The sequence below is a fragment of the Notothenia rossii genome, assembly GCF_949606895.1.
Source record: "Notothenia rossii genome assembly, chromosome: 6".
NCBI classification, from domain to species: domain Eukaryota; kingdom Metazoa; phylum Chordata; class Actinopteri; order Perciformes; family Nototheniidae; genus Notothenia; species Notothenia rossii.
In genome coordinates, this window is record NC_136909.1 from 46,973,811 (window position 1) to 46,999,676 (window position 25,866).

Genomic DNA, 25,866 nt, shown 5'->3' on the forward strand with positions numbered 1-25,866 from the left:
GGTTCATCTCAGGTACCACGCTGCCCCCTTGTGGATGCTGGTTGTAAATAACCCTTTAGTGCTGCTTCAGCCTGATGGCCTAATTTCAACGATTTATTCTTCAAATACTGTGATGAAAGCAGGCATGTCCTGACACTTGAAATACATTGAACTCCTTGCTTCTAATAAAACAATCCTATGTCAAGAAAAAAACCTCTCTACCTGCCGAACAAAAACAAAAAGTTAAGTTGGAACAAAAGTGAAAAAGGACCAAAACAGATGATGTGAAGCAAAGCCCTGTGAGATCAGTTTCAGCCACTAGGTAGAGCTCTGACACTAACCCTGATCCGCGGTGTGTTCATGGACCACGTGTAGATTGAGATTTCTGCTCTTTCTTTTTGTCATGCAGCAATCAGAGAGGATGGCATGCCAGGAGGGAGGAACAAAAGCATCGGGCCTGTTCAGGTACATCATTCACTTGAATACCAGAAATGTTGTTTTTGTGACATTCATTGACCTTCCGCCGGCTAAGAGTCAGCCTATACATGTTATTGTGGCTCAGTCCCAGAGTTGGCTCACTCACCATGAATGCATAGACAAACGCCCGCTTCCATTAAATGACTGCTTTATCTCCGAGTCCTAATGAAAGCAGGACCTCTCTGTCATTTATATGGAATGAATTGCCGTTTCACTGTGTACTGAATGATAGCAATGGAAGTGTCTCCACCCCAGCTGCAGATACAAGACACCACATTTTCTGGCATGCTAATGCCTTTCAAAATGCCTTTGTCTATTTTCTCCCTTCATGGACCGGCAAGGATCATATTATTTTAGGTGTGTGTTTATCAATCAGACACAGACACACACACACACACACACACACACACACACACACACACACACACACACACACACACACACACACACACACACACACACACACACACACACACACACACACACACACACACACACACACACACACACACACAATTTGCTTTCTTTCCTTTCTTTCTTCCTTTTTTCCTTTCTTTCTTCCTTTTCTACCTTCCTGTTTCACTGCGTCCTTGCTCCTCGACATTTGAGTGAAAAGCAGTCAATGCTGATCAATTCAACTAGAACACGGCTTTCCTTTACTTGAGGATGTGCTGTAAGCTCCATGAGCTCACATCTCTTTGTGTGTGTTTGTGTGTTTCAGATCACAGAGGAGGAGATAGAGCGGATCATGTCGGGGCAGGAGTTCAAGGAGGACGTCCCGGAGCACACCTGGGGCAACAACGGAGACAGTGACCACAGCTCGCCCAGCAACGGACCGTCGGAGGGCAACCAGCCGTCCCCCGCCTCCACCCTGTCCTCCAAGTGAGTCGCTCATATCGTCCTCTCAGCGCTGAGCGCCAGCACTCACCCCATTATTGAGATAATGAGCCGGCCCTGACAGTCTAACACCTCTTTCCCATCTCAGCCAGACTTTAGTTAAAGTAAGTAATCAGCTGAAGAATGCCTGAATGTGCAGCTCTTCGACGCACAGATGATAGCAAACACAAAGAACTTTCTGCTATCTGCTTTTCTTGCTATGGATACGAGTGCATTGTCTATCTGCAATCATCAAGGACAGATATTGTCTAGCTACTTGCATGACTGTATTTATTTTAGTCTCCTTTAGTATAAACACAAGATTTATCACCGTAGCCACACAGCCTGAGAGCTATTCAGAAGAATTCTTGAACTATCAAATGAAATCTGAGCAGAAATAAACAACAATTACAGAATGCATGTGCTTGGTATGCAGGTACAATGTGAAATGCAATGTTTTGTCTTCAAGTGTTAAAGGGAGAGTATGGGATTAGTTTTGTATCATAAAGATAAAGCAACACTTTCTCAGAATAAAGCAAAACTATGAGTTTAAAAGAAAAAAAAACGAAGTCAAGCAAAATTAAATAAATTTCAAAAATTAAACTATAAGTTGCAAACAAATCATTTGTGTAATCATGTAAACTATAAGTATTTTTTCTTTGTTTTAACATAGGTTTTTGTTTGCAGTTCTTGTTTCTTCTTTCTCAATGATCAGACTTTTGCTCTCGCTGCAGCTTTCGACACAAACATCCTAGGTGGGCGGGACTTTCAGGGGTGTGTCCCCATTGGCTACTCAGTTTTTGAGTGACAGTCCACTACACCACAGATCATACAGTGCAACTCATGCAGCAAACTCCGGAGTCTACTCGGCCACATTAGCGTCGGTGGCTCCTGGGGAGTTTCATGAACATATCGGACTTCTCTTATGGATTGCTGTGCATTATACTTGTGATGCGTTGTTCATACTTTATTCCAACTTTAAATATTTTAATACCTGAATACACCGCTGCTGTTAAATAATTTCCCAATTTGGGATTGATAAAGTGTCTGTCTATTTATTTTATAGATTAAAAAAACACATCTATGTATTTTCAAGCTAAAAGTGGTATACTATTATTTTTCAAGGAAATGTTACATTTCAAAAGCATATATTGTTATGTTTAGGACAAACAATTAAAGACTGCTTTAATTTAACAAATTCTGCAATATAAAAGTGGCAGATTTGCTTTATTAAACAGAGCAGACCTAGGCTGCATACCAACACCATTAGGAACATACTCACATCTTACTATGTTGGTCTGAAGAGCTGAAGCATTCATACACAATGGATAAAACCGGTGTTGTTTCATTCTATATCCTGTGAGAAAATGATATACATTTAGCATTAAAAATTCGACATACTATTCCTAGCCTGAGGAAGATATGAATAATCAACAGATTTGAATGGAATCTCTAACATTTTCATGTAGAATAAAGACAAAAGAGTGATTATACAAATTACATTTATTGAAATTTGAACCAGAAGATGAAGTCTCAAAGAATGTTTTAAATAAAAGGACATAAAACAAAAAGGTGGATAATAATAAAATACATTAAATGTATATGTAAAGACATTTTGTCAAATGAAATGACACTGAGCCAGTGATAACAGCAACGCCCAGCGTGGATGAAGCTGGTGCAGTTCTTTCTTCATGGCCGCCTCCGTGCTGTCCCCTCAGAGGAAGTGGGAAAACGGGATAAGACCTCTGGACGCCACGCTGTCTCAATGATCCACACTGTTAATGAGAGGAAAATAAATGTTTTAGGAAATGAAAAATATGAAGTTAACAAATAAAACACAGCTCAGGGGCATTCATGGACGGTAGGTTTTCCTACAAAGTTAACTCAGCCTCCATTGATTTTCATATCAAATTAGCGTGTTAATAAAATAAGCTATCATGGCTTATACTTGCATACAGCGGCGCCGGATTCATTTCAGAAGTGGGGGGGCCAAAAAGTGTGTGTGTGTGTATGTGAAAGAAATGCTAAATCTACAGTGGTAATCAGTCCGCCAGTGCCTCCGCCAGGGCGGAGTGGTAATCACTCCGCCTCTCTGGCTACAGGAGGTAATGCAATTCATGAAACTTATTTAAAGAAATTCAAGAAATTGACATAAATTATTTATTCAACCGATGAACAATAGTTGTAATACAGTTACGAAAAGGACGAAGAGCCACTCGAACTGGCCTGGCTGGGGCGTAATATTAACTGTATAATAAAATAGGTCTTCCAATGAAACTATTGGTTAATAACACCTAACACAAGCTGTGATGTCATGTAATCAAAATCACATGACTCAAATGTCCAATCACAGGTGAGGGTGGAGGCGGAGCACCCTTCAAACAAGTGTCCGACATTAGGCTAAAGCTAAAGAACATTTCCACGTGGCTAAATCTACACAATCTTCCTAGATTTTGCCGAAGTAAACCTCCCTTCGCTCACTGGCAAAGCAGAAGCTCCGGAGCACTTTTTTGAGGTCCAGGCCGTCGGTCAAATCTTTGTGGATGTGGAGGAAGAGAAGGTGATTTAAGCGGCGCTCGGACATTGTTGAACGAAGGAACGTCTTCAACCGACGGAGGCTGGAGAAGCTCCGCTCAGCTGTTGCATTTGACATTGGCACAGTCAAATACAGCCGTAGAAGTTTATCCACTTCACTGAAGAGGGATTGCGTGCCTCGTCCCTGTGCCGCCAGCATGTCGGTGATTGTGGACACCTTTGTCACCTGCATGATGGGTCTTTCAGTGGCGGAACTACTGTTGTGTGCCTGCAAAACTGCTGGAAACAGTGACAACTGGGTGGACAGCCATTCCATGTCAATATCACCTGTGTACATGTCGACCAGATTTTGGGGGATGTTGATGCTGCCGAAACCAGGGGGACTGTTTACTGCTGTGAGGAGTACCTGCTCCATACTCATCAGCAGCTGCAGAGTGGGTTGGTTAAACCTGCGAGTCAGCTCAGAAGTGAGCAGGTCAACTACCTCAAAAAACTGGCTCCTGAAGTAGTCCTCTGGATTTTCCCACTGATGAGACGCATCCCCATCATCATAACGGCGTGGAGCGCGCCGCCTTGGAGGAAGAGCCGGGGCCTGGACCAGGTCGCTCATGTTCGTTCTTTGGGCCTCTTCAAAGATGCTGTGGAATGCCTCTGTGGACCTCAGGTTTGTGTAGTGTGTCTGGAGCATCTGCACTGCTGACTTAACTGTCTCTGCTGAGAGGTCTTTGGACTGGAGCACCCGAGCCACCTCTTCCGCAGAAGAAAACAGTGTAAGACACACTTTCAATCCGAAGAACACACTAAATTGAGTCATCAATGCCTGCAGCCCTGGTGCCTTCTTGCTTGCTTCTGTGTTCCCCCCCATTCGGATTATTTCATCCAACGTGTCGTAGACGGCTTCATAATTCGCAAGCAGGGATTTTATTGCACTGCCTCTGGCTGTCCAGCGAGTGGGGCAGAGCGGTGTGAGGCCACTGACAGTAGGAGAGGCAGCAGCTGCAGCATCCCTAATGGTATTAAAGATGGCAAGTCGTTTTGGTGAGTTGTTGATGACCTCATGTATGTCGTGAACTAAACTGAAGGCACCACGTACCATGTTGCACTTTGAAGCAGCTTCCTGGAGTATGAGGTTTAAGCTGTGATTAGTGCAATGCATTGAGATTGCTTTGGGATTGATGTCTTTAAAACGTTTGGCCACACCTGACATTTGTCCCTGTAGAACAGATGCGCCATCGTAGGTTTGCCGTCTCATGTCACCAATGTCCAGGCCGCATCTCAGTAACATGTCCTTAATAGTAAGCGTTATTGATAATGCGTCAGTCTTAGGACAGTCATACATTCCTATGAAGTCTTCATGGACAACATAATCAGCTGATACCCATCGTACAGTCAGAGACAATTGTTCATGCCCGGAGCAATCGCGAGTTTCATCCACAATAACTGCATAATGTTCTGCATTGTTTTTAATTTCTGTTAATAAAGTGGTGAGAGATTCCCGATACATTTGGTTTATGAGTTCATTGATTGTCTCGTGTGATGCATATTTCCCGGTGAGCATGAAGCTTCTCAGAGTGGGGTTTTTATCAGCTACGAGTTCTACTAGCCATTTGAAATTGCTCTCCTTATCCTCATGCCCCCTGATTGCTAGGCCCTGTCGGGTTAGAAACTGCAGACAGCGCAGCTGCTCCATCATCCCATCTCTTCTTTTTTCCTGCTCAATACGCTCCTGTTGGACAAGCTGGATGTTGACTGGTGTTTGACTGAAGAAAGCACACTTTTTTTGAACACACTCTCTGTGAACATTGGACTTTTCGTGGCTGTCCAGGAGGCTTGGGCACTTTTTCCAGTTATTACATCCGGTATTTACAAAACTGTCATCTCCACATTTTGAGAAAGTTACCAGCCGTTTGACAGCAGCAAATCTGCAAATTTCACAGAAGGCCCGTTTAGTGGTTTTACAAAGAATTAGCCACTCTCGGTTTTTGTACCATTCTGCATTAAAGTACCTTTCTCTTTGTCCAAACGATCTAGCGGTCTCCTTTTTATCAACAATTAGCTGTGCAGCTTTACCCGTCTCGATGTCGCGACAATAAGCCTCCACGCAGTCGGAACCAGCCTGTTTCGGTTCAACGAGGCCTGCGGTTTTGACAGTCTCTGCGGCCGCAGAGCTGCTGCTTTTGGGTTTATCTGGCTGCGCTGGTTCTATAGTTGAAGGTCCAGGCTCCGGAGTTGTGGTGGATGTCAGGGATGTGACATTGAAGTGGTTGAATTTAAGTTTAGTTTGACTGTATTTCATTTTCTTATGCGCTGGTTCTTCTGACATGTTTGCGAGCTAAGTTTATCTTTCTAGGTTAACGGCTGCCACACACAGAACAACGTAACAAATAAACAAATCTCAGCTTTTTATTGGTTGTAATGTAGGCTACTTGATACATTTGAATGGTGTGACAAAGTCCTCTTTGATTGGATTAAAATGTACATATTCTTCCTGTTATGTTTGCCTGCTTTATTTTACCTAGTGCAATATTTGAACTGCTCGCATTGACCCAAAGACACATTTTGAGTTGTATACACTGTTGGAAAGAGGAGATTCCTAGCTTTCTAATGATATCAGGATTGTTGTTGTACTCCAAATATTAAGCAAAATGTCACATTATATAATGATTGCCACCGAGTCATAATTTTGAGAAAAAGGCGTTCAAAGTTTCCTCTTCTCTGGAATCCATCGATCTGATTGATTATTAGCGGGGCAAATGACCAGAGTAGCTATGGAGGGAAAATATTTTCGTTTGGATTACTTGTCTGGGGTAAACTCGCAAGTGTGTCTGTGTTAAACACACAAACGAGAAACACCGGCTGTTGTTATGCCCTGTGACGTTAAATTACTCCGTTATCCTCTTGTAACTATGCCGTTACAAGCTTTCAAAGTTGTATTTATCATCTGGATTTGCCGAAACAAGTTTAATATTCTGAAAGCCAAGACTTTGTTTATTTGAAATCAGATGAAACTGTCACGGACCCTGCCGTGTTATCTAGATTACTATACGGTTTACATTAATAATTTCAGTGAGAGGGAGGGGGAGGGGAGCTGCTGCTGCTGCTGCGCTGAGGGGGAGCCGAGTGAGAGCGAGGTGCCTGTCTTCTTCCCTTTACAAGCTTCAAAACTGTATTTATCGTTTGTTTTTGGAAATAAAAGTTTCATATTCTGAAAGCCAAGACGTTGCTTATTTAAAATCAAACAAAAAACTCGAACCCCGGAAAAATATTTTTTTACACAAATACACGTATATTTTTGAATTGATCCATAAAAGTGGGGGGGCCAATGGCCCCTTGGCCCCCCTGCTTCCGGCGCCCCTGCTTGCATATCCAAACAGAATCATGAAAGCCTGTTGGTAGAGTCAGGCACGCCGCACACACGAGTCAGTTTGAGTGTGTGCACCGGTGTCTGAACGCTCACTCACTGCTAGCTTTGTAGCTAACTGTTAGGCTACTTAGCTTGCGTTGTTATGGATCTAAAGGTAGCAAAAGCTAACTTTCATAGCACAGCTTTACTTCTCACTTACCACAATAAAGAAACAGACCGTATAGTACAGCACAAGCAACACAAATGATCAATACTTACATATATTTTAGCTTGTAGTATTATAATAATTGAAATGCTGGTTCTTCTATGGGTGTTCTATCCACGCTCAGGCAGCCACCGCACCGCAGCTGCCTGCACTGTACAATCGCTGGAGGACTGGGCTGTCACTCAAAAACTGAGTAGCCAATGGGAACGCACCCCTGAAACTCCCGCCCACCTGGGAGGTTTGTGTCAGAATCTCAAACAAAAAATGAGGGAGCGCAAAAGAGAAAGCTGCAGCGAGAGCAAAAGTCTGATCATTGAGAAAGAAGAAACAAGACCTACAAACAAAAACCTATGTTAAAACAAAGAAAAAATACTTATAGGTTACATGATTACACAAATGATTTGTTTGCAACTTATAGTTTTATTTTTGAAATTTATTTCATTTTGCTTGACTCAGTTTTTTTTCTTTTCAACTCATAGTTTTGCATTATTCTGAGAAAGTGTTGCTTTATCTTTATGATACAAAAGTAATCCCATAGGAGTGGAGCTCCACCAAAGTGTTGAAGTTTAGGAAGTTTAAAGAGTCAGTCTGTATGTCCGGTACGTAGTGTCAGCGATATCTCAACATGTGCTCTTGCTCTAGGGAAGCAGACCATTAGATAAATGAAGTAGAAGTTAAAAATAAAAACCAACTGCCGATAAATCCATCTGATATCCCAACACTAATGCTTGAAATGTACGGAGATATAAAAGGTCTCTTAACGTGAATTAGCACAAACAGGGGTGATTAAACATATCAATCTCTGGGAAGGATGGTAAAGGCTATTTCACAAAATGTACGATTATTCCTTTCAAGTGTGTCTGACCTCTGACCTTTGTGTGCATCCAGCCGCTCTGTGGAGATGAACGGCTACACGGCGGCCCTCAGAGACCAGTACATCAACAACTCCATGTCCACACACTACCAGCTTCTGCCCCACCTGTTCAGCTACGCCGCTCAGTCGGGCCTGCTGGCCCCCCAGCCCCGCAGCCTCTACCCCCAGTCCCACCCCCTGGTGCTGCAGCTGGTGGCCGCTGAAGACCTGGCCCCCCTGGCAACCCCCATGCTCATAGAAGACGGGTGAGTCAACGCAGACGCAACCAATCATGCTCTCGCCCCCTCACTATAATGCAACACAGATCAGGGAATCCAGAACGTGTTGTTAGTGTGGTGACTTACAATATGCCCTGCATCATGTTAGAGCAGGGTTCTCCAAACCACGGCCCGTCGTCCATTTGGAAATGGCCTTCAGCAAATAGTCTAATGGAATATGGCCCACACCTGAAACTTGGGCCACTAGGATCTATTTTCCACAACAAACCAGTATTTTGAATTTTCTTGCTGAGTTCTTAACCGCCCTCTTGTGTCTGACAGGTACAAAGTGACCCAGGTGGAGCTGTTCGCGCTGCTGTGCCGCCTGGCAGACGAGCTGCTCTTCCGCCAGATCTCCTGGATCAAGAAGCTGCCGTTCTTCTGCGAGCTCTCCATAGAGGACTACACCTGCCTGCTGAGCTCCACCTGGCAGGAGCTCATCCTGCTCTCCTGCCTCACCATCTACAGCGCACAGATCTTTGGAGACCTGGCCGACGTCACCGCCAAGTACACGCCGTCTGACGACGAGCTGCAGGGGTGAGTGGCAGGAAGATGTGGATAGATGTTCTATAAACTCAGGTCTCATAACTCTGCCACAAAGGAGACAGCCCAGTTATCATGGTTTGAATGAGTGTGATAACCAACACAGTATAATAGTGGACAAAGTTACTGTATACCCTTTTAAAGCCATTTTTAAAAGTAACATTTAAATCTCAAATTCCAAGGTGGTGTCTTTTAAATGTCTTGTCAGTCTATAACACCAAGGTATTCATTTTTAAATGATACAAGCAGAAAAGCTTCATAGGCTCAAAACATATTCTTTGCTGCTTTTGCATGAAAAATAACTTATTTTGATCAAATGATGCCAACTTTAAATCCATCATGCAGTAACATATTGATAAGTAACTGAACCAATGTCCCTAATTCATAGGTGTTGGTAATATCTCCGTAAAGGGAGTCAGGTCTCCTGCCTGTGGTGGCTATTGCACCATAACACAACAGAGATGCTAGATGTAGCCTCTGGGAGCCAATATTTCACTCGTAAGAAAGGTGGATGAAAGATAATAATAAAAAGCAGTCCTGTGAAAGGCGAGTTTCCCCTCTTTATGAGTATCTCCAGGCGTTTGATGTCTCCCTTATCACGGCAGGGAAAGTATTGTAGTTGGCTGAAGGCCAGTGGAGTGGTCCGGGAACAGGGGGCCTCCTCAGGACAGAGCTGTGGCTAGCACCGTCTAACATGTGAAATACATGCATGTCCCACGCCGGGCAGAAAAAGATGAGTGGGGGTTTGGATCTGTGTAAATCACACCAGAATGATCTGACCTCATGACACACACTCTACTAATATACGGTGCTTCTCTGCGGCTGCAGTCGACTCGCCTGTAGTTTAGGAGGGAATATCTGATTTACAGAGACACGTTTGTGAGAGGCAGAGAGACAGGGCATTGGGCTTTGATGAGTGGAATTACACTTTGTGAACCTTTTCTAACTCCTTTAAATAGCTGTGGGATTAGCAAGATGTTTATTAAGCACTTTCAGTAGATTTGACGTATTCCCTCCCTTATTCTTTCCGTGTTCATTGGAGCATAAAGCTTAAGATAATGGGGTTTGAGGGATTACATTTTTTTTGGCAGTGGATTAAATTGTGAATGATATGGTTATTCTATACATGTATCCTACTAAAACCCAGTCTATCTTCCTCATCCAGAGGGACACACCCTAAGCATCTTGATATCAATGTTCCTCACCGCTACGTATTCCCAGCATAATGAGCCGGTATGTGTGTGACTTCTTAGATTCAGCGAGGACGGGATGGAGGTGATGGAGAGGTTGATTTATCTCTTCCGCAAATTCCACCAGCTGAAGATCAGTAATGAGGAGTATGCCTGCATGAAAGCCATCAACTTCCTCAACCAAGGTAACAATCTGATTTGACAGAGTTCAAGCTTTTATTAACCCTAACAGTACTCCCAACATAAAACTTTAATAACAATAAAGCTTTAACTATGTAGCACTTTTCTTACAGCAGGCAGTTCAAGGTGCTTTAACAACATAGCACAGATTACACATTAAAAGAGAGAAGAAGAAACCCCCCTCAGATCAGACAGACCTTTCTGGAAACATGCAGCATGGCAACATCATATCACATTTGAACAGTTTGGGAGACAAGGGGGTAAAAGGTATGATAATACCATTCACTAAATAATGACCCATCAGAAAAATGAAGGAAGACATAAGACAAAATGAAAAGATACAGTAAAATATAAAAACCTGTAAAATAATAATAAAACGTTGTAATAGTTATAACAGTTACAGAGGAAATGTAGCTAATAAAAGTTTTAAATAAATAAAAGAGGTAGAAACCTCTAAATAAATTGAAGCTGACCTCACCTTTTTATCCACAGATATCCGAGGACTGTCCAACACCTCGCAGCTGGAGCAGCTCAACAAGCGCTACTGGTACGTGTGTCAGGACTACACGGAGTACAAGTACCCGCACCAGCCCAAACGCTTCCCCGAGATCATGATGTGTCTCCCGGAGATCCGCTGCATCGCAGGTGAGGCTCCTGAGAGCTCGATAGATCTTCAGTGCTTCTATAGTCCTTAACTCTAATATGGTGGACTGGAAGACCTCAATGCGCCACGTAGAGGCCAAATAGTTACATTTAAAGGATTTATGTTCATCATTTAAAAGCAATACATTTTTGTTATGGTGTTTTGCTTAAGAGTTGACATGAGCGTTTACTAAATTGCATAATTTGAATGATCTGGTACATCTGAATATCACCTGGCCAATCCCAGCACATCATTAGGTGCAGACCAGCCCGTTATCTAGCGTGTCCTGGATGAGTAGTGGGAGATGACCTGAGAGAATCAGAATGACCTTCTGCACCAGATACACATCTCACACTTTTTGATGTATTATTGTTTTCTTATTAATATATTGTATGAAATGACTATCAGAATGTTCATGCACAATAATCAATAACTAACGTTTTGTGATTGTTCTGTGTTGTTCTTGCAACTGTTGAAAATGTTTATGAACTTAACGGAACATTCCAAATGTATATTTTTGTATAGATGTTGCAATTGTACAAAACTCTGGCAATACATTGTCATTATGGTCATGCTTATAAAGCTAATTACATTGAGAACCCTGGGCCAGTATAAGCTCCAAACCGTTTTGTTTTTAAAAAGAGAAAACCGAAAAAACATTGAAATGAAAAACAGGATGAAAAGAACGACCAGGCTGTAACTCTGTGTTATGGAACTGTCAGCTGTGATGACCAAATGAATGATCCTGCTCACCCATCACTGCCAAAGGAGTCACAATGTGATTCCTTTATTTGTCCCACAATGAGGAAGTGTACTCCAGCAGCAGAAGTACAGTGCACATACAGTGAAGATAATACACTTGCATATTACAAAGTCAATAAATGGCTAAACTAGCACATGTTGTTTGCCTATTGTAAATACATTGACTGGAAAATAAATACTGCTTGAATTGCACAAGGGTATATTGCACAGTGACCCACCCACCACACGGTTTGGAGATTATACTGGCACAGGGGTCTCCCATGTCCTCACTTCAAAACCTCATCCATTCTGTGTCCCTGCATCTGAGGGAGTTTTAGCTAACAGGCTGAACATGTGTTGGCTTTGGGACCTATTCAAACGCACCTGGTCATTCAAACGATGCACTAAATGTTGATATCTTTAAATTGGTGAAAACAGTATGCCGTCTCTGCTCTGTGGTCCGTGAGGCTGACCCTCTGTTGTCCGTGAGGCTGACCCTCTGTTGTCCGTGAGGCTGACCCTCTGTTGTTTGCAGGGAAGCTGGTGAACGTCCCCCTGGAGCAGCTCCCCCTCCTGTTCAAAGCAGTCTTGCACTCCTGCAAATCCAGCCTGAGCAGCTAGAGGAGCGTCCCCCCACCCTGCGGTACCGCCTCCTCCGGAAACTAGACCCCCCCCCCCGACCCTCCGAGGCGAGGGACTGGTCTCCCCTCTTGTGAATGTGACAAGCAACTAGTTTGTTTTTTGTAACTTTTTTCTTTCTATATTTATTACTCGACAGAGCTGAATGTATGCTGATTTACACTGTGCACATGCTTCTGTACAAAACAAATGCTCGTAGATGCATTGGTCTTTGGAGTTTACAAGTGTGTATCCAGTTTGCTCAATGTGTCAGTGTTGCTATTGTTAGAGCTAGACTTTAAAAGAGTTTATTTTATTCAGACGGGGGCGGATAGAAATATGTGACGAGTGTTTGAGAATACCTCAGGGAAATGTTGTTGCTATGTTCAGGTACCTTTTCTTTCTGTTAGATGAAGAGTTCCCTGGTCAAAAAACAATTCTCCCAATCAGATACGGAGTGTCCACGGGAGCTGCATAATCAAAGATTGAACCAGTGTTTAGCTTCACTGAAAATGCAAAAGTTGAGCTTCTATCTGCATGGACTCAGTCATCCTGCTCCATGGGAGGCGGTCGTGTCAGTTTAACATTCCATGGGTTAAGGTGACAGTTGGATCTGCGGGATCTTTATTGAAAAAAGGAGCATACGGGTATCTTTTACAATCATAGACTGGGGATGTAAGGCTTTATTGTGGGGAAGGGGATTGTAGTTAGGTTTGCTGTTTTTAGTTGTATTTTTTCCCCTTTTTGACCAAAGTGTTATGCAATGCTTTTTTCCCCACTGATGGGTTGGGGGCTAATAGCTCCACAAAAAATATGTCTTATCAATGAAGGATCAGGATAAGAAATGAATCAATCTGTGTCAGAGGGGAGACCCCTTACTGGGCAGACGAGTGTGTTGCCGGATTTCATTCTAAATGCTGCTAAACATGCACAGATTTTTGTGCACACATATATGCATAGAGCAGATGTGATGAGATTGTATTTCCCTCTGATTCTTTCAGACGGCTTGTTTCCCGTCTGCTCCCTTCAGTGCAAGGAACTTCATGCATTGTAGCCTCGACAAACTATTTAGGGTTCTCTGTTGGGTTAAAGGGGAAGTTTGTGAAATCTTGGATTTGACTAATTATTCAGAACAAAGCAAAGTTCAGAGAGCCAATGCTTGGTGTTTTGAACAGGTAGAGATCTTCATGGGTCAAGTAAGTCAACCTGACCTACTAGAACCAGAATGGAAGTGACAACAAACATTTTGCATAGAATGCTAGCTTCTGTTAGCTCATCCAGCTTCAAACCCAGATTGAAAACCACTGGTCCGTTCAAAAGTCTCATTGGGCAGTTTTAGAGGAACTTGGACTGTTTTCGGGTCTTGTCAGGTCCAATCAAAGTTTTGCACAGACCCAAGACCAGAATCAGTTAAAGTTGGACCGGATCCAGATCCAAGAAGCCCTAGAACGTGTGGAGCTGAGCTTCAGGTCCGATTGTTTATTGGCTAAGGTTGGCCAAAAGACCAATAACCCACATTTCTTAATGAATTGTCGTATAAAGGTTTGCAGATGATCAGTTTAAAGGATGCAACTTCTGGCAGTGTCTCACTGGGGTCGAGGTTCAGAGTTGAAGTGACTTTCCTCTGGCTTGCATACCCTCTGTGACAGATATGCACATCGTTTAAGCCATATAGGAAATGGTCTTTTATTTTTGAAGTATGAGATGATAATTTCAAGCCGCCTGAGGCATCTTCTTGACTCCTCGGGTTCTTTGCCATTTCATGACGGACGAACAATTTGAAATGCATCTTTGCATCTCTCTTTTTTTGCACACGACGGTGGGGTTCGGAGACCTTGACCTTTAACCCTGGTCCATGCCTGCCATGCCATGTTCCTCTCTCAGGTCCCTGCAGACCTGAATCTAAACAGGGTAAAGTTAGTGTTATGTATTGCATTCGGGAGTTCCTCAGTGACCATGCTGATGTAATTGTAGTAGATGTAGGTTCCAGGACATTGTAGGTCCTAAGTAGAAAAGTGTTTCCCCCTCCTTCATTCAGTGGATGCAGTTTGAAGATTAGACCTGCAGGGGGAGTTTTCCTCTGGGTGTGGGTGATGGACAGAGAGGTCCCTCCTGCAGCGCTGCATCTTCATCCTGTCAGCCTCTTCTCATCTTTTGATTTTTATACAGTGTCATGTTCCTTTTTAGTTATGATGTTAAAGTTTTGGATTTTTGTTGTTTTTCACATATTCATTGTCTTTTGTGTGGACAGGGCAGTGAAGACAGCCCTTGTCATTTTCTAAACTTTGAATGAATGCTTAACTTTTTTTGGACATGATTTCTAGTAACTCATTCCTTTGTCCACCGTATTTTATAAAAAGGTGAAATACAGGCGATGTGAGCCATGTCTCACATGGACTTGACATCTTATGTATTTTGAATCATTTTACAATGCAAAAGTGATGCTTTGGAGCCATCTGTGGTTCCAAACTTGAATTAAATTACACTAATGTTCTACCACCATGATTCTAAGAGCAGCTAAGACGGGTGTGGACAATATTTTCTCTCACTATTTAGTCAAATGTGCATCATGCATCACACAGGCTTCTGAGGTTAAAGGGTCATTTCACCTAAATGACACAAAGCATTCAATATGTTTTCATCTGTAGTTCAGGTTTAGTTTGGTCTGCCATCTTCTCTATAAATGGATGGTGTATGGAATTGAGCTTGTTTTGGGCTGGAAGCAGAAACTGACAGGCCAAAACCTCCAAATCTAACCGCCAGGTTAAACTGCTGGTAAGTGAGAAAGTATTTGAGTGTCCATGTCTTTTGTTGAACTGAACCTAAAAACCACATAATCTCAGGGATATCTTCTTTATGTAAAGGAAAGTCTGTGCGATGCGATGTATCTTCAAAACAGAACCAGCTCCCCCAGACATCCTCCTCCACTGTTGGGAAAACGGCTTCAGTTTAGTTTCAAAAGTTGAAATAAATATCAGGTGTTGGTGTCAGACTGTGAGAGCTTTCTCTGCTGCCACTTTGCACGGACTTCATCAGTCCACCTACTGTGGCTTCACTCTGTAGCAGGGTGGTCAACAACAAAGTCACTTCATCTCAAAGTAACTGTAGGAATGCTGAACATCAGAGTGCTGAGATCTGACAGTGGAAGAGAATATGAAGGGGGGTCTTTCTTTAATGTAGCAGCAAATATCAAACTGCTCAACACAAATACCTTACTGCCACAGCTGTGACTTCCTACCTGTCATATTTTGAAACACGTGCTGAAGAAGTGTTCTTTTTTATTTTCTATATATTTTTTTGCAGTCAAGGGATATGTCATTTTCAATTTATGTACTGAAACTACCTCTTTATTTGTCATCATGTTGCTTACTTTCAAATAGATGCGTTTGTTGTCTTATTTATTGGTTTCATTGCACCAATGTTCTATTATTACTGTCGCTTTTTTCCAAACAGTGACCTCTCAGATGAATGAAACGTTCTGATACCTGTTTTCTTAATCTTTATTTTTTTTAAATGTGTAAACATGTTGCCTCATAATCCTCTCTACCTCAGACTCGCCTGCTGTCAGCAGCTTTATCTCCTCTGACCTCTGGCTGTCTCTCATCCTCTACCTCTCCTCTCTTTTTTCATTCATTTCATGTCAAATTAGCGTCATCTTTATTTCACTTTAGCCCTGTTAATCGTAAGTCCAATACCAATGATGAAAGAATGACAATGTCAGTGTTCTGATGAAGCATGGCATAATGCATTCTTGTTGCAGTAACCAGTGCTTTATTTTGTGTGTTGACTTTTTCCGAAAACGCCTTGTTACCCTGTGAATGGCTGTTATCCCTCTGTGCTCCATGATTGTTCATTGGTAAGAAAAACATGGAGTGCTAGCTGTTTCATATCAGACTCGGTCAATGCAGCTAGTGCTGGATTATCCATCGTGTTTACACGCCTCGCATGGGGACTACAGATAACCGTCTTATCTCTGGGGTTGGACATGGATGGCTTTTGAACAAATGCTGCAAGCTTAAATGACTGATGTGTAACGTCATGACACCCAACTATTGTAATAATCTCCCCAACATTCTGGGTCATATTTGCATTTTTGCAAAGATAAGATGCATGTTGTAAAGGAGCACGTTAAAGGCATACTTCAACCCTAAAATGACAGTCTCTGTCAATGACCCGCCCCCTGTTACCTTGCATTCATGAAGAAAGTGTGTCTCACATGCCTCCACAGTGAAGGAAAAACCCAGTCTTGATGAATGAAAGTAAATAGGGTAAGAGCTGAATTCAACAACAGCCCAACAAACAAGTACATTATGTTAATCCATTTATTCCACTGCTGAGGTCAGGGAGGACCCTTCATCCAGCTATCCTATAACAAGCCAGTTCGGCAAAGCCACATGTCCAGCCCCCCCCACGTCAGCACTGTCAGAAACCTGAGAAGAGGAGCTCTGCAGCACTCGGTTACAGAAAGATCTTGTCATTCTTTAATGTTTCGATACGAAGTCATGACATTAATAATGTTCAACAACAAGCATTTAGTTGCTGCATACTATCAGAGCTCTTACTATGACCATGCGCTCCAAAGCTCCTCTGTTCAGACCCTGCTGTCAGGTCTGAGCCCCCTGCCCCGCTGGGGTCCAGCGGGACAGCAGCACACGAGGAGAGAGCCTGGGAGAAGTCAAGAACAATCGTGACATATCTCAGGGAAGAAAGAGATTTACGAACCGTCATCACCTGTGAACAGACATTGAAATGCTTTTCTCTTCAGAAATCTCTTGTCTGCTATTGTTACTTTAACTACCTGTGAAGAATGTGATCCATTACGTGTTAAAAGCATGATTAGAATGTGTTAGAACTTGAAACCAAATAAATGTGAACGTTATGCAAATGTACTCGTACTGTCCTCCATTTTTCTGTCCATCTTTGACTTTGATACGAAGAGAGAAGCAGATGATGAACTGGTGCGAAGCATGTTTATCGGTTCCTTACAGACAGTGCTTAAGAGCTTCACGTTGTGCCGTCCGGAGAGTGTCTCTGACCCGCTGCTCAGCAAACCCAATGAGTTATTCATGGAAAGATAATCTCATTCAAATAGACACAAAGTATGTTTCCACCTGTGAGGCAGTGATCTGTTTTAAACATGCCAAATGAATAGCAACAACAAGAAGCTGCAGTTCAATAAGACACATACTTTTGCCCAAAACGACTTACAATCAAAACCATAAAGATCCAAACTTCTAACAATAAGGATGTGCAGATATATTCACATGTATATCAAATCTTTTGCTGATTGTATTCATTAAATGTAGCATTCCCTGATATAAAAATACTTTCCATTCAACCATCCGATCTTTGACTTTATCTGCCTTTACTTGACGTTTATCTTTTGCACAAATGCTGCCAGCCTAAATGACTGATATGTCATGACATCCAACTATTGTATTCATCTTCCCAACATTCTGGGTCATATTTGATCTTTTGCAACTTTGAATTTCATTGTGTATGTTGTGAAATAAATATTCAAATGCAAAGTCCATACAATATACCATATTGACCAACATGAAACAGTTGACTGGTCAATTTGTCCACAGATAACTTGTGCTGCTTTTTTAATACTTACATTTTTATCAAATACATTTTTGTTTAAGCTGGCAATACTTAATATTTTTGCATAGTCAAGTCCCATCAAAATACCCAAATGAACTATAAATCTATCCATGTCCTCAGTGTGTGTTCGAAGCCCTACAGCTCCATAACTGAACCAAAAACCATTACATTGACATGTGTGAGAATGAGTTGCATTAGGTGTTCCTACACATCCTTTAGTGCAACTCAAATATTCCATCTTCAGATGGCAGCAACATGTGGAAGATAATGTCACATCTACAAACAGTCAAATAAAGCTGAATAGCAAGGTGTTGAAATGAATGAGGCGGTGCATCAGACAGCTTTCACTCAGTCCAGGGTCAAGGCTGTATTCACGCTTCCTTCACACACCGACAGCTTAATGAGAACATCACTGCCTTTGCTTTCAGCTTAGAATATTCATTTAAACTGACTAATGATAAGGTTAATTTACATTTCTTTATCAGCAACACAGGGACTGCACACAGCATGCAACATATAGCATATCAATAAATCAAACAGTTCTGGAAAAACAGGGGTGAAATGAGCTGCAGGGCTCCTATTTCACAGATGACATTCAGGTAATTCTGAGTTACTTGAGAAGGTCCATCCAACTTTCATATGAGGTATGAGTAAGTATATGAAATATTCAGAACCAACCCTTCAGTAAATTGTGGTCTATGCTAAACTGTCAAAAAAACGATGACATTCACATGATTCACATGTGTGTTCCTACAAATCCTTAAGTGCAACTCAAATATTCAAATGCACAGGCCCTGTCTCAGGTCGACTATTTTCATTTCCTCGGTCCTCGGTCTCACCGGAAGTTGATTTGTCTGCGCCATCTTGAGTACCGTCCCATGGCTCTTATTTCTGCCGGAGGATCGAGGATTGAGGAGCGAGGAGCGATAATGGAGGAGCGATAATCGAGGAACCACCAGTCCATCCTCCGATGAAATCCTCAGATAGTCGCCCCGCCCCCTTACTGTGTATCGCTCACTGATTGGACGATGCAGTGCATGCGCTGATCTCATGCTTCTTGTTCTTGACATGAGAGCAGTACCCCAGCGGAGTGAAGAAAATAAATGAAACTCACAAGAGTCACTCCTCAGTTTAAACTGTGTTTTGTTTCAATTAATGTGTAATTTAGTTACAAATATGTGATATATCTGAACAACAAAGTGGTCAAAAATCATTTTATTCATTTATTGGAAACATTTTCATGATCGCTTTTTTTGTTTTATATTTTCATTTACTGTCATTTCCATTCAGTCAGTCATTAAGTGCTATTAAAATGTTAATGTGCTACATATCCACACAAACAAACAAAGTGTGCAATCCAATGAATGTTAATCTAACTGGGTTTTGATAGATAATATATATCTTTTTCTTATCTCAATTATTTTATTTCTATTGTGCACTCTAATCAATATTAATCAAACTATTGTTCGTTTATACATTTTAAGAATGGCGTTTATCTTTTTTGAGAATGAGTTCTTATTTGATTTTATTTATTGGGGTCTACAACAGATGATACAAATGTTTGTGTCAGTAAATGAGTGGCAGGGGTGTTTGTGAAAATAACGGGGACAGAGCTGCTGTCCGACGAACAACTGTGCGGCGTCATCACAAGCGGACGTCGCTTCACGTGACGCTCCGGAGGAAAGGACGTCCCATTGCTCTTAAAACTCATTTCGCTGCTTCTCGTGGTTTCCTTGCGTCCCTCCATGCTTCCCTGGAGGGAGGGATTAAACACAGGGAAACAACGCAAGTGAGGGAAGCAAGGATTTCATTTAACCGACCTGAGACGGGGCCACAGATGGCAGCAACAGGTGAAGAAGTCCCTGAGTCCATGAAATAATCTGAACCAAACCTTTAGTCAATTGTGGTGTCAGCAGTGTTGTAGTCTAGTCACCAATTCACGAGTCCAAGTCACTCTCGAGTCACCACTCTTCGAGTCCGAGTCACCAAGGGAGAGTCGTAGTCAAGTCCGAGTCACCAAAGGAGTGTCCGAGTCGAGTCAGAGTCATCATTACCTGTGTTCGAGTCCGAGTCCAAGTCCGACTATGTGTATGTGTGTATCGCTGAAAAGAGTGATATTTAGTGCTGAACAAAGCTACCTGTCTGCAAACACATATAATACCATCCTTCTCATGTGACTTTGATTAAACACCCATATTGTTCAAACATGTTGCTTAAATCAGCTCTGTGCAGTGCTAAAATTAAACGTCTGTCCAAGCCTAAACACAAACACATATGCCGGGACACACAGATGATGTTGTCAGTGAGTGATGGGGGGGGGCTACTGATTGCATCATGAGTGCGGAGCGGGCCGGAGGTCCAGCAGGCATCACTTCATCTCCTCAAGGCTGACGGAGGAGACTTTGACGGGCCGTCCTAACCCTTCCACCCCCTGAAAAGGCCACCAATCAAAAGAGAGCCCGTCAAGGCTGTGGATCCCCCTGGGCACAACAACACCACTGAGGGCTGGGGTGGGAGTGGGGGCTCGGAGGATGGATTTTGTACATGATTATATAAAAGGGCAGGACCTGCAATGAGTATCAGTGTGAAGTGTGTTTATTTTCCTGGTGTGTTGGTGTTTCAGGTCTCACCTTGGCACAAAACAGACGCTGCCCTTCACATATGCCACCCCCTGAGATTGTGTTATCTGCTCCTAAAGTCCCACATCCTGTCTCTATGTCTCTACACAGGGATAAGACTGGAGCTGGACTTTGATCACAATCATGGATGTGGTGTAAACACAAATCAATGAGGTGATCTGAAAATATGAGATTGGATCATAGTTCACCCATCTCAGCAGTTATCTGTAATGGTGGGAACACTTTTATTGCAATCAATAGAAATAATATCCAAAGATAAGACAATAAAACAAAATCTCACTCTTTACTTGTTCAGTAGCCTACAGATGGGTTGGTCAGTTGCTTGCTTAAAACTATGATGGTTTATGTAACCACAAAGTTCCCAGTCGTTATGTGCATTTTCTTTCAAAACTAAACAGGTTTTAGGTTTACTTACGCAATCCAACAACTTGTTGGGGATCTAAGCAAGACAACTACTTTGTCACATTGTGGTAGTGGTTAGAATAAATACACAAGGTACGAAAATACATTTCATAATTAGTAGTTATGAAACAAAAGTAGGTTAACGTCAGTGGTGAACTGTCGGGGCCTTCAAGGTATTCAGAGAATACCCTGGAACACTCAGATAAAAAAAAAATCGATGTAATTATATAAATAAAATATAAATAAAATGAATTAATGAGAATCGTATCTGTGTTGTTGATCCGTAATATTACAGTTACGTTGATTTGTTTGTCTTTCTCGGTCCATGCACTACACATTTGAGTGCTTTTGTGTATACAAAATGTATACACGTTAACATTTTGTATACACGTGAACCAGTGGCAAACAGCAGTCTCCTGGGTCCTGTGTTTTTTGACCTCCATCAGATCCACCTCCATCAGATCCACCTCCATCTAATAGTGGTCAGGGTTTAGATTTGATGGTAAAGCACTCACACTAAAGGATGTCTAGATACTGACCACATGACTGTTAGTATAAGAAGTGAGACCGGGCTTGTCTTGTGAAGGCCAAGCTCTCTGGCAGCACAGATCCTGGATGGACATTTTTCAAAAAATAGCAAAAGTATTAATGTTAAACTTTCTGCATTGTGAAGAAGTAAAACAGGACCACATTTCCTTTTAACAATGTTTTTACTATCATGTTTTGAGTTTGTAGCATACATACTACGGAGGAGATGTATTGGTTGTTTCAGCGAATGACCTTGTGTCAGTGAAGGAAATGTTTTACGTCACTTATCTCACCAACGGAACACTTCTGACATCAAATCTGTGTACTGTCTAAAAACACAAAGAGCTGATTCAGTCAGTTTATGGAATATTTTGTACGGCATTATATAAATACACCAGTGTGTCTGTGGACAGCTCATATCAAGTTAGAACATATGTAATACCTTTATGTTTAACTCTGGTTTAGCTGATATGTAATGTTGAAGGACTGAAGCTGTAAATCAGGGGGCCCATATTGAATTGGCACGCAGCTAATTCTAAAAGTACAACTGAATATGGCCCACACCTGAAACTTCTTATATTGTACTACTTATATATGTAAACATATGTTAGTATTCATGTATTAATAAGCCCACTTTTCAAATAAATTCAGTCAATGAAAAAAACATTTTCTAACAAATCTTAGTTGATAAAAAAAAAGCCCAATAACTTATTTCCATAACAACTTAACAATATACTCTTTATATTTCGCCTTACATTTTTGGTAACTAATTAAATGAAACCTTTTTTTCCTTTAAGAATATTCTATTGTCAAGAATATTTGACTTACATTTGATTGATTTTGCTAACTTATGACTTACTTCTCACCTCTAGTGAGGGGCCCAGCCCTTCATTTATTTTTCTCTATGTGGACCTCAGTGAAAAAAACAGCCCTGCTGTAAATCAGGTTTGAACCATGCATGCAGTTATTATTCTACAAATATAGCCTGACAACGTTTTACATCGGAATCTATGTGCATAACAAATATTTGTTGACACATTTGTATAATTAGTTGTGGGTCAAACCAACACTTTGGGATGTGTTTGCATTGCCATCATAAGAAGCATCAAACTACTGTAGCGACAAACACATGTCAGCATAACACACACATAAAGGCACAAAACCAAACCAAAAACAAGGTTAATAACAGAAGAAAACCTTCCAACCACATGAAACACTGTTTCGAAGCATTTCATGAATACACCAGGGCCAACACTGTTAGGATGATTATTCATTAAGACGAGAGGAAAGGGTTAGGGTTTTTTTCCAAATGTAGATTTTGTTCTATGTGTTATAACTGCAAATCAGAAGCTTTGATTAAATGTCATTCGTCCAAAACACATGATTTAAATGTTCTAAATATTTGTTCTGGCTGTGTTCTATATCTATCATGGGAGATGTCATTTGGGGAGAACATCATCGAGCACATGTATGAGAGGCATCCGAGAAGAATGCCTGAAGGATGACTTTGAACAAATGGAATCTTTGTACAATGTTGAATTCAACATCCTAACAAGCATCACCTAAGCAGTCACTCAAAGAGAGATAGGCCAACAATGAGGGACACCAAATGATCACAAAGAACCATTTAAACAACCACAAAAAGACACAAAAAAAACAAAAAACATCACAGTCAAAGAAATAACTACAAATAAACCAAACCAGTTACAGAGTTAGTCGAAATGAATACAAACAGATATAAAACAACAACAACAAAGACTAAACAGCTATAATGCTATGTCTTGCTCCAATGGGAGAGGTGTGTGTGTGTCTTTGTCTCTTATATGTCACTTCATGCCTCTTCATATTCTTTCTTTGCATTATCTGTAGATGGTATTCTAGATTTCGAAGAGCATTGCAAATGACAGCAATTTGATTTATTTACCTCATAGCCCAAACAAAGAAACTGAAACACAGGGAGTTCAGCTGTGGCAAACTGTGGGATTTCATGGATTGATATTTAAAAAGGCAGTTGTTGGAGTACAAGTTAATTTCTTGTTTGGTCTGTTAACTGTTGCAAAGATCAAACACAGCACTGGTATGTGACTTAAAGTTAGCTAGCATGGCGGAGGCATGAAAGCAAAACTAAAATGTAACATTTTTAATCCAAAATGGAAAGAGGAATTATGTTTACCTTGGTAAGGACAAATATGTATCTAAGTTGTGTCATCCCAAACAAACACAGTTGATAAGAGGAAATCTAGAGTAGGACCACAACACCAACAACCACAAAAACAAGCTACCGCTAAGGAATGCTATCCGTGCTTGGAAAGTTGAGGTCCGGCTTATCACAAAACCTGCTGACAAACCTTTCAGATACACAGTAGGCCTATGTAAATCAGTCATTTGTCTTCAGTCATAGATTCTTCCACTTGAGAAATGTAGTATCTGAAACTGAGAGAAAAAAGTATTATTATACATTGAGGATTTTCTGAAATAGACTGACCCCAGATTCAAATGGTGCTAAACATCCTCTCACAACACTACTCAGCAGGGTAGTGTGGGTGTACTGAGAAGACCCCGCTCCCCCTTCATCTCAGTTGTACACACTTTGGTTGGGGCCTACTGTATTTACGTCATTCAGACGCATGTCAAGGCTAGAACTGGCTGTGCAGCTCTGCCTAAACCCTGCCTCTTTGGCTTCTCCTGGCTGGAGTTAGCAGAGCGTGTGCTCCACCACTCCCCTGAAGCGTGCCTCCACCAGGTGTGGTCCTCCTCCCCCTGCGCCAACCCCCTTCTCCCTCTCATCTTGTTCCCCTTGACCCTGATCCGCTGCGACCTAGACGCTGATAACTGGAGAACAGCATTGCCATTCCTCACCCCTCGCCAACTGACACACTTCCAGAGGGGGATAACCTTGTTCCTCACATTTCTCTAAAGCCTCTGCAGCCGTTTCCTCGGCGCTCCTGAAAGCTCCCTCTGTGTCCTGATGTCTTTAGGACTTTACATAAAATATTTTAAATTTGCTCTATCAAAAGTCTCCACCTGCTTGTTGACCAAGGGTTTCTTTTCTCACGTCTCACAGCGATGCAGGCATCGGGGCTTTCACTGTGCTATGGCTGTGTTATTATCGGTGTCCACAGAAACTACCCCTGTAACATGACTGTGAATGTATTCAAAGACCACATAAAAACTGGGCAGCCCCCACCCTATACCTTAACAGACAAGGAAACAGACTTCCTTCACTCGGATTTAGTTCACCTTTTTTCGCTGTGTTTTGTAAATATATCAAAAACGGTCTTTCTCACCTTAGTGTTCCACTTGTTCTCCAGTCTCATGCATGTGTTTTTTAGAGGCTTATTTTATGAATGCTTATTACCAGCAGCAGGCCTGCTGTGGCCTTGAAAATGAATAGGACATCTGGTGTCCAAATAATGAAATCTTTCCGCACCATGCTCATAATGCAATAAATTAATGTTCAACAAAGTGATAAGAGCAGCAATTATCTGGTCAGAAATAGAGATTTGAAAAACAAAAGGAGTCAGTTTTATTTCAAATGTTCAGTTGTTATGAAATGTATGAAAAAACGTTTAAGATCTCTCTTCAAATTCTGAAAGGGGAGTGTCATTCAAGGACTGCTTGAAGGGGGGTGCGAAGAGTGTTTGGCATGGATTATGGCAATACTGTAGAACTCTGCAGAACATGTATATCCACAGAAGAGAAAGAAGAGTGCACAAATTGTGTGAGCAGGAATTTAAGATCTAGATAAAAAAGGTCTTCTGACCCAGAGGTCTCAGGAGCAACATCATTTCATGTCAATCCCTTATATCCTTCATTGAATCTCTGTTTGAAGGGGAGCTCTGATCAGGACAAAATATGCATGTTTTTTATAATCTCTTTCGATGAGCCCAAATGATTAGGTGGCGCATTAAGAAAGCTGACACTTTTCCCCAGGTACAGGCCATCATTGTTGGTAGGAATAACTTGACTTGGGTGTTGAGTCACATAGAGAGTAGGGAGGTCAGAAAGCAGTATGACATTTTAATTAAATTTGAATTTTTATGCAATTTGTTTACAATATGGGAACCCCAGGTCCCTCCAATCTGCTTTTTGAAGTGTCATTGACTTACTGAACTCCAAATTGATCCTGAAGGCAAATACAATAATATGAATATGTGTGTGATTGGGTAAATATTTGCATTCTCATTTCAGCCTCATTTTGTCTCATGTGA

General features: G+C 41.7%; 2 protein-coding genes and 1 long non-coding RNA gene across 3 annotated transcripts in view; 2 read left to right on the plus strand and 1 right to left on the minus strand.

Moving 5' to 3' along the window:
- The window catches only part of nr6a1a (nuclear receptor subfamily 6, group A, member 1a), a 113,661-nt gene extending 96,263 nt beyond the window's left edge, over positions 1 to 17,398 (plus strand). Inside the window, exons 4-10 of the mRNA XM_079690590.1 lie at positions 389 to 444; positions 1,178 to 1,338; positions 8,325 to 8,555; positions 8,850 to 9,104; positions 10,364 to 10,485; positions 10,973 to 11,125; positions 12,400 to 17,398. Of these exons, the coding sequence (XP_079546716.1) occupies positions 389 to 444; positions 1,178 to 1,338; positions 8,325 to 8,555; positions 8,850 to 9,104; positions 10,364 to 10,485; positions 10,973 to 11,125; positions 12,400 to 12,485 (1,064 nt within the window). The 3' untranslated portion in view covers positions 12,486 to 17,398. The remainder of the gene's footprint in view (positions 1 to 388; positions 445 to 1,177; positions 1,339 to 8,324; positions 8,556 to 8,849; positions 9,105 to 10,363; positions 10,486 to 10,972; positions 11,126 to 12,399) is intronic.
- The window catches only part of LOC307043614 (uncharacterized protein), a 307,614-nt gene that overhangs the window by 191,101 nt on the left and 90,647 nt on the right, over positions 1 to 25,866 (plus strand). The gene's annotated exons all lie outside the window — the stretch shown is intronic.
- LOC307045089 lies at positions 2,821 to 7,619 on the minus strand. The gene is made up of 2 exons (XR_013809770.1): positions 7,490 to 7,619; positions 2,821 to 3,107 (listed from the first exon to the last, which is right to left on the minus strand). It is a non-coding gene; the product is annotated as an uncharacterized lncRNA (long non-coding RNA).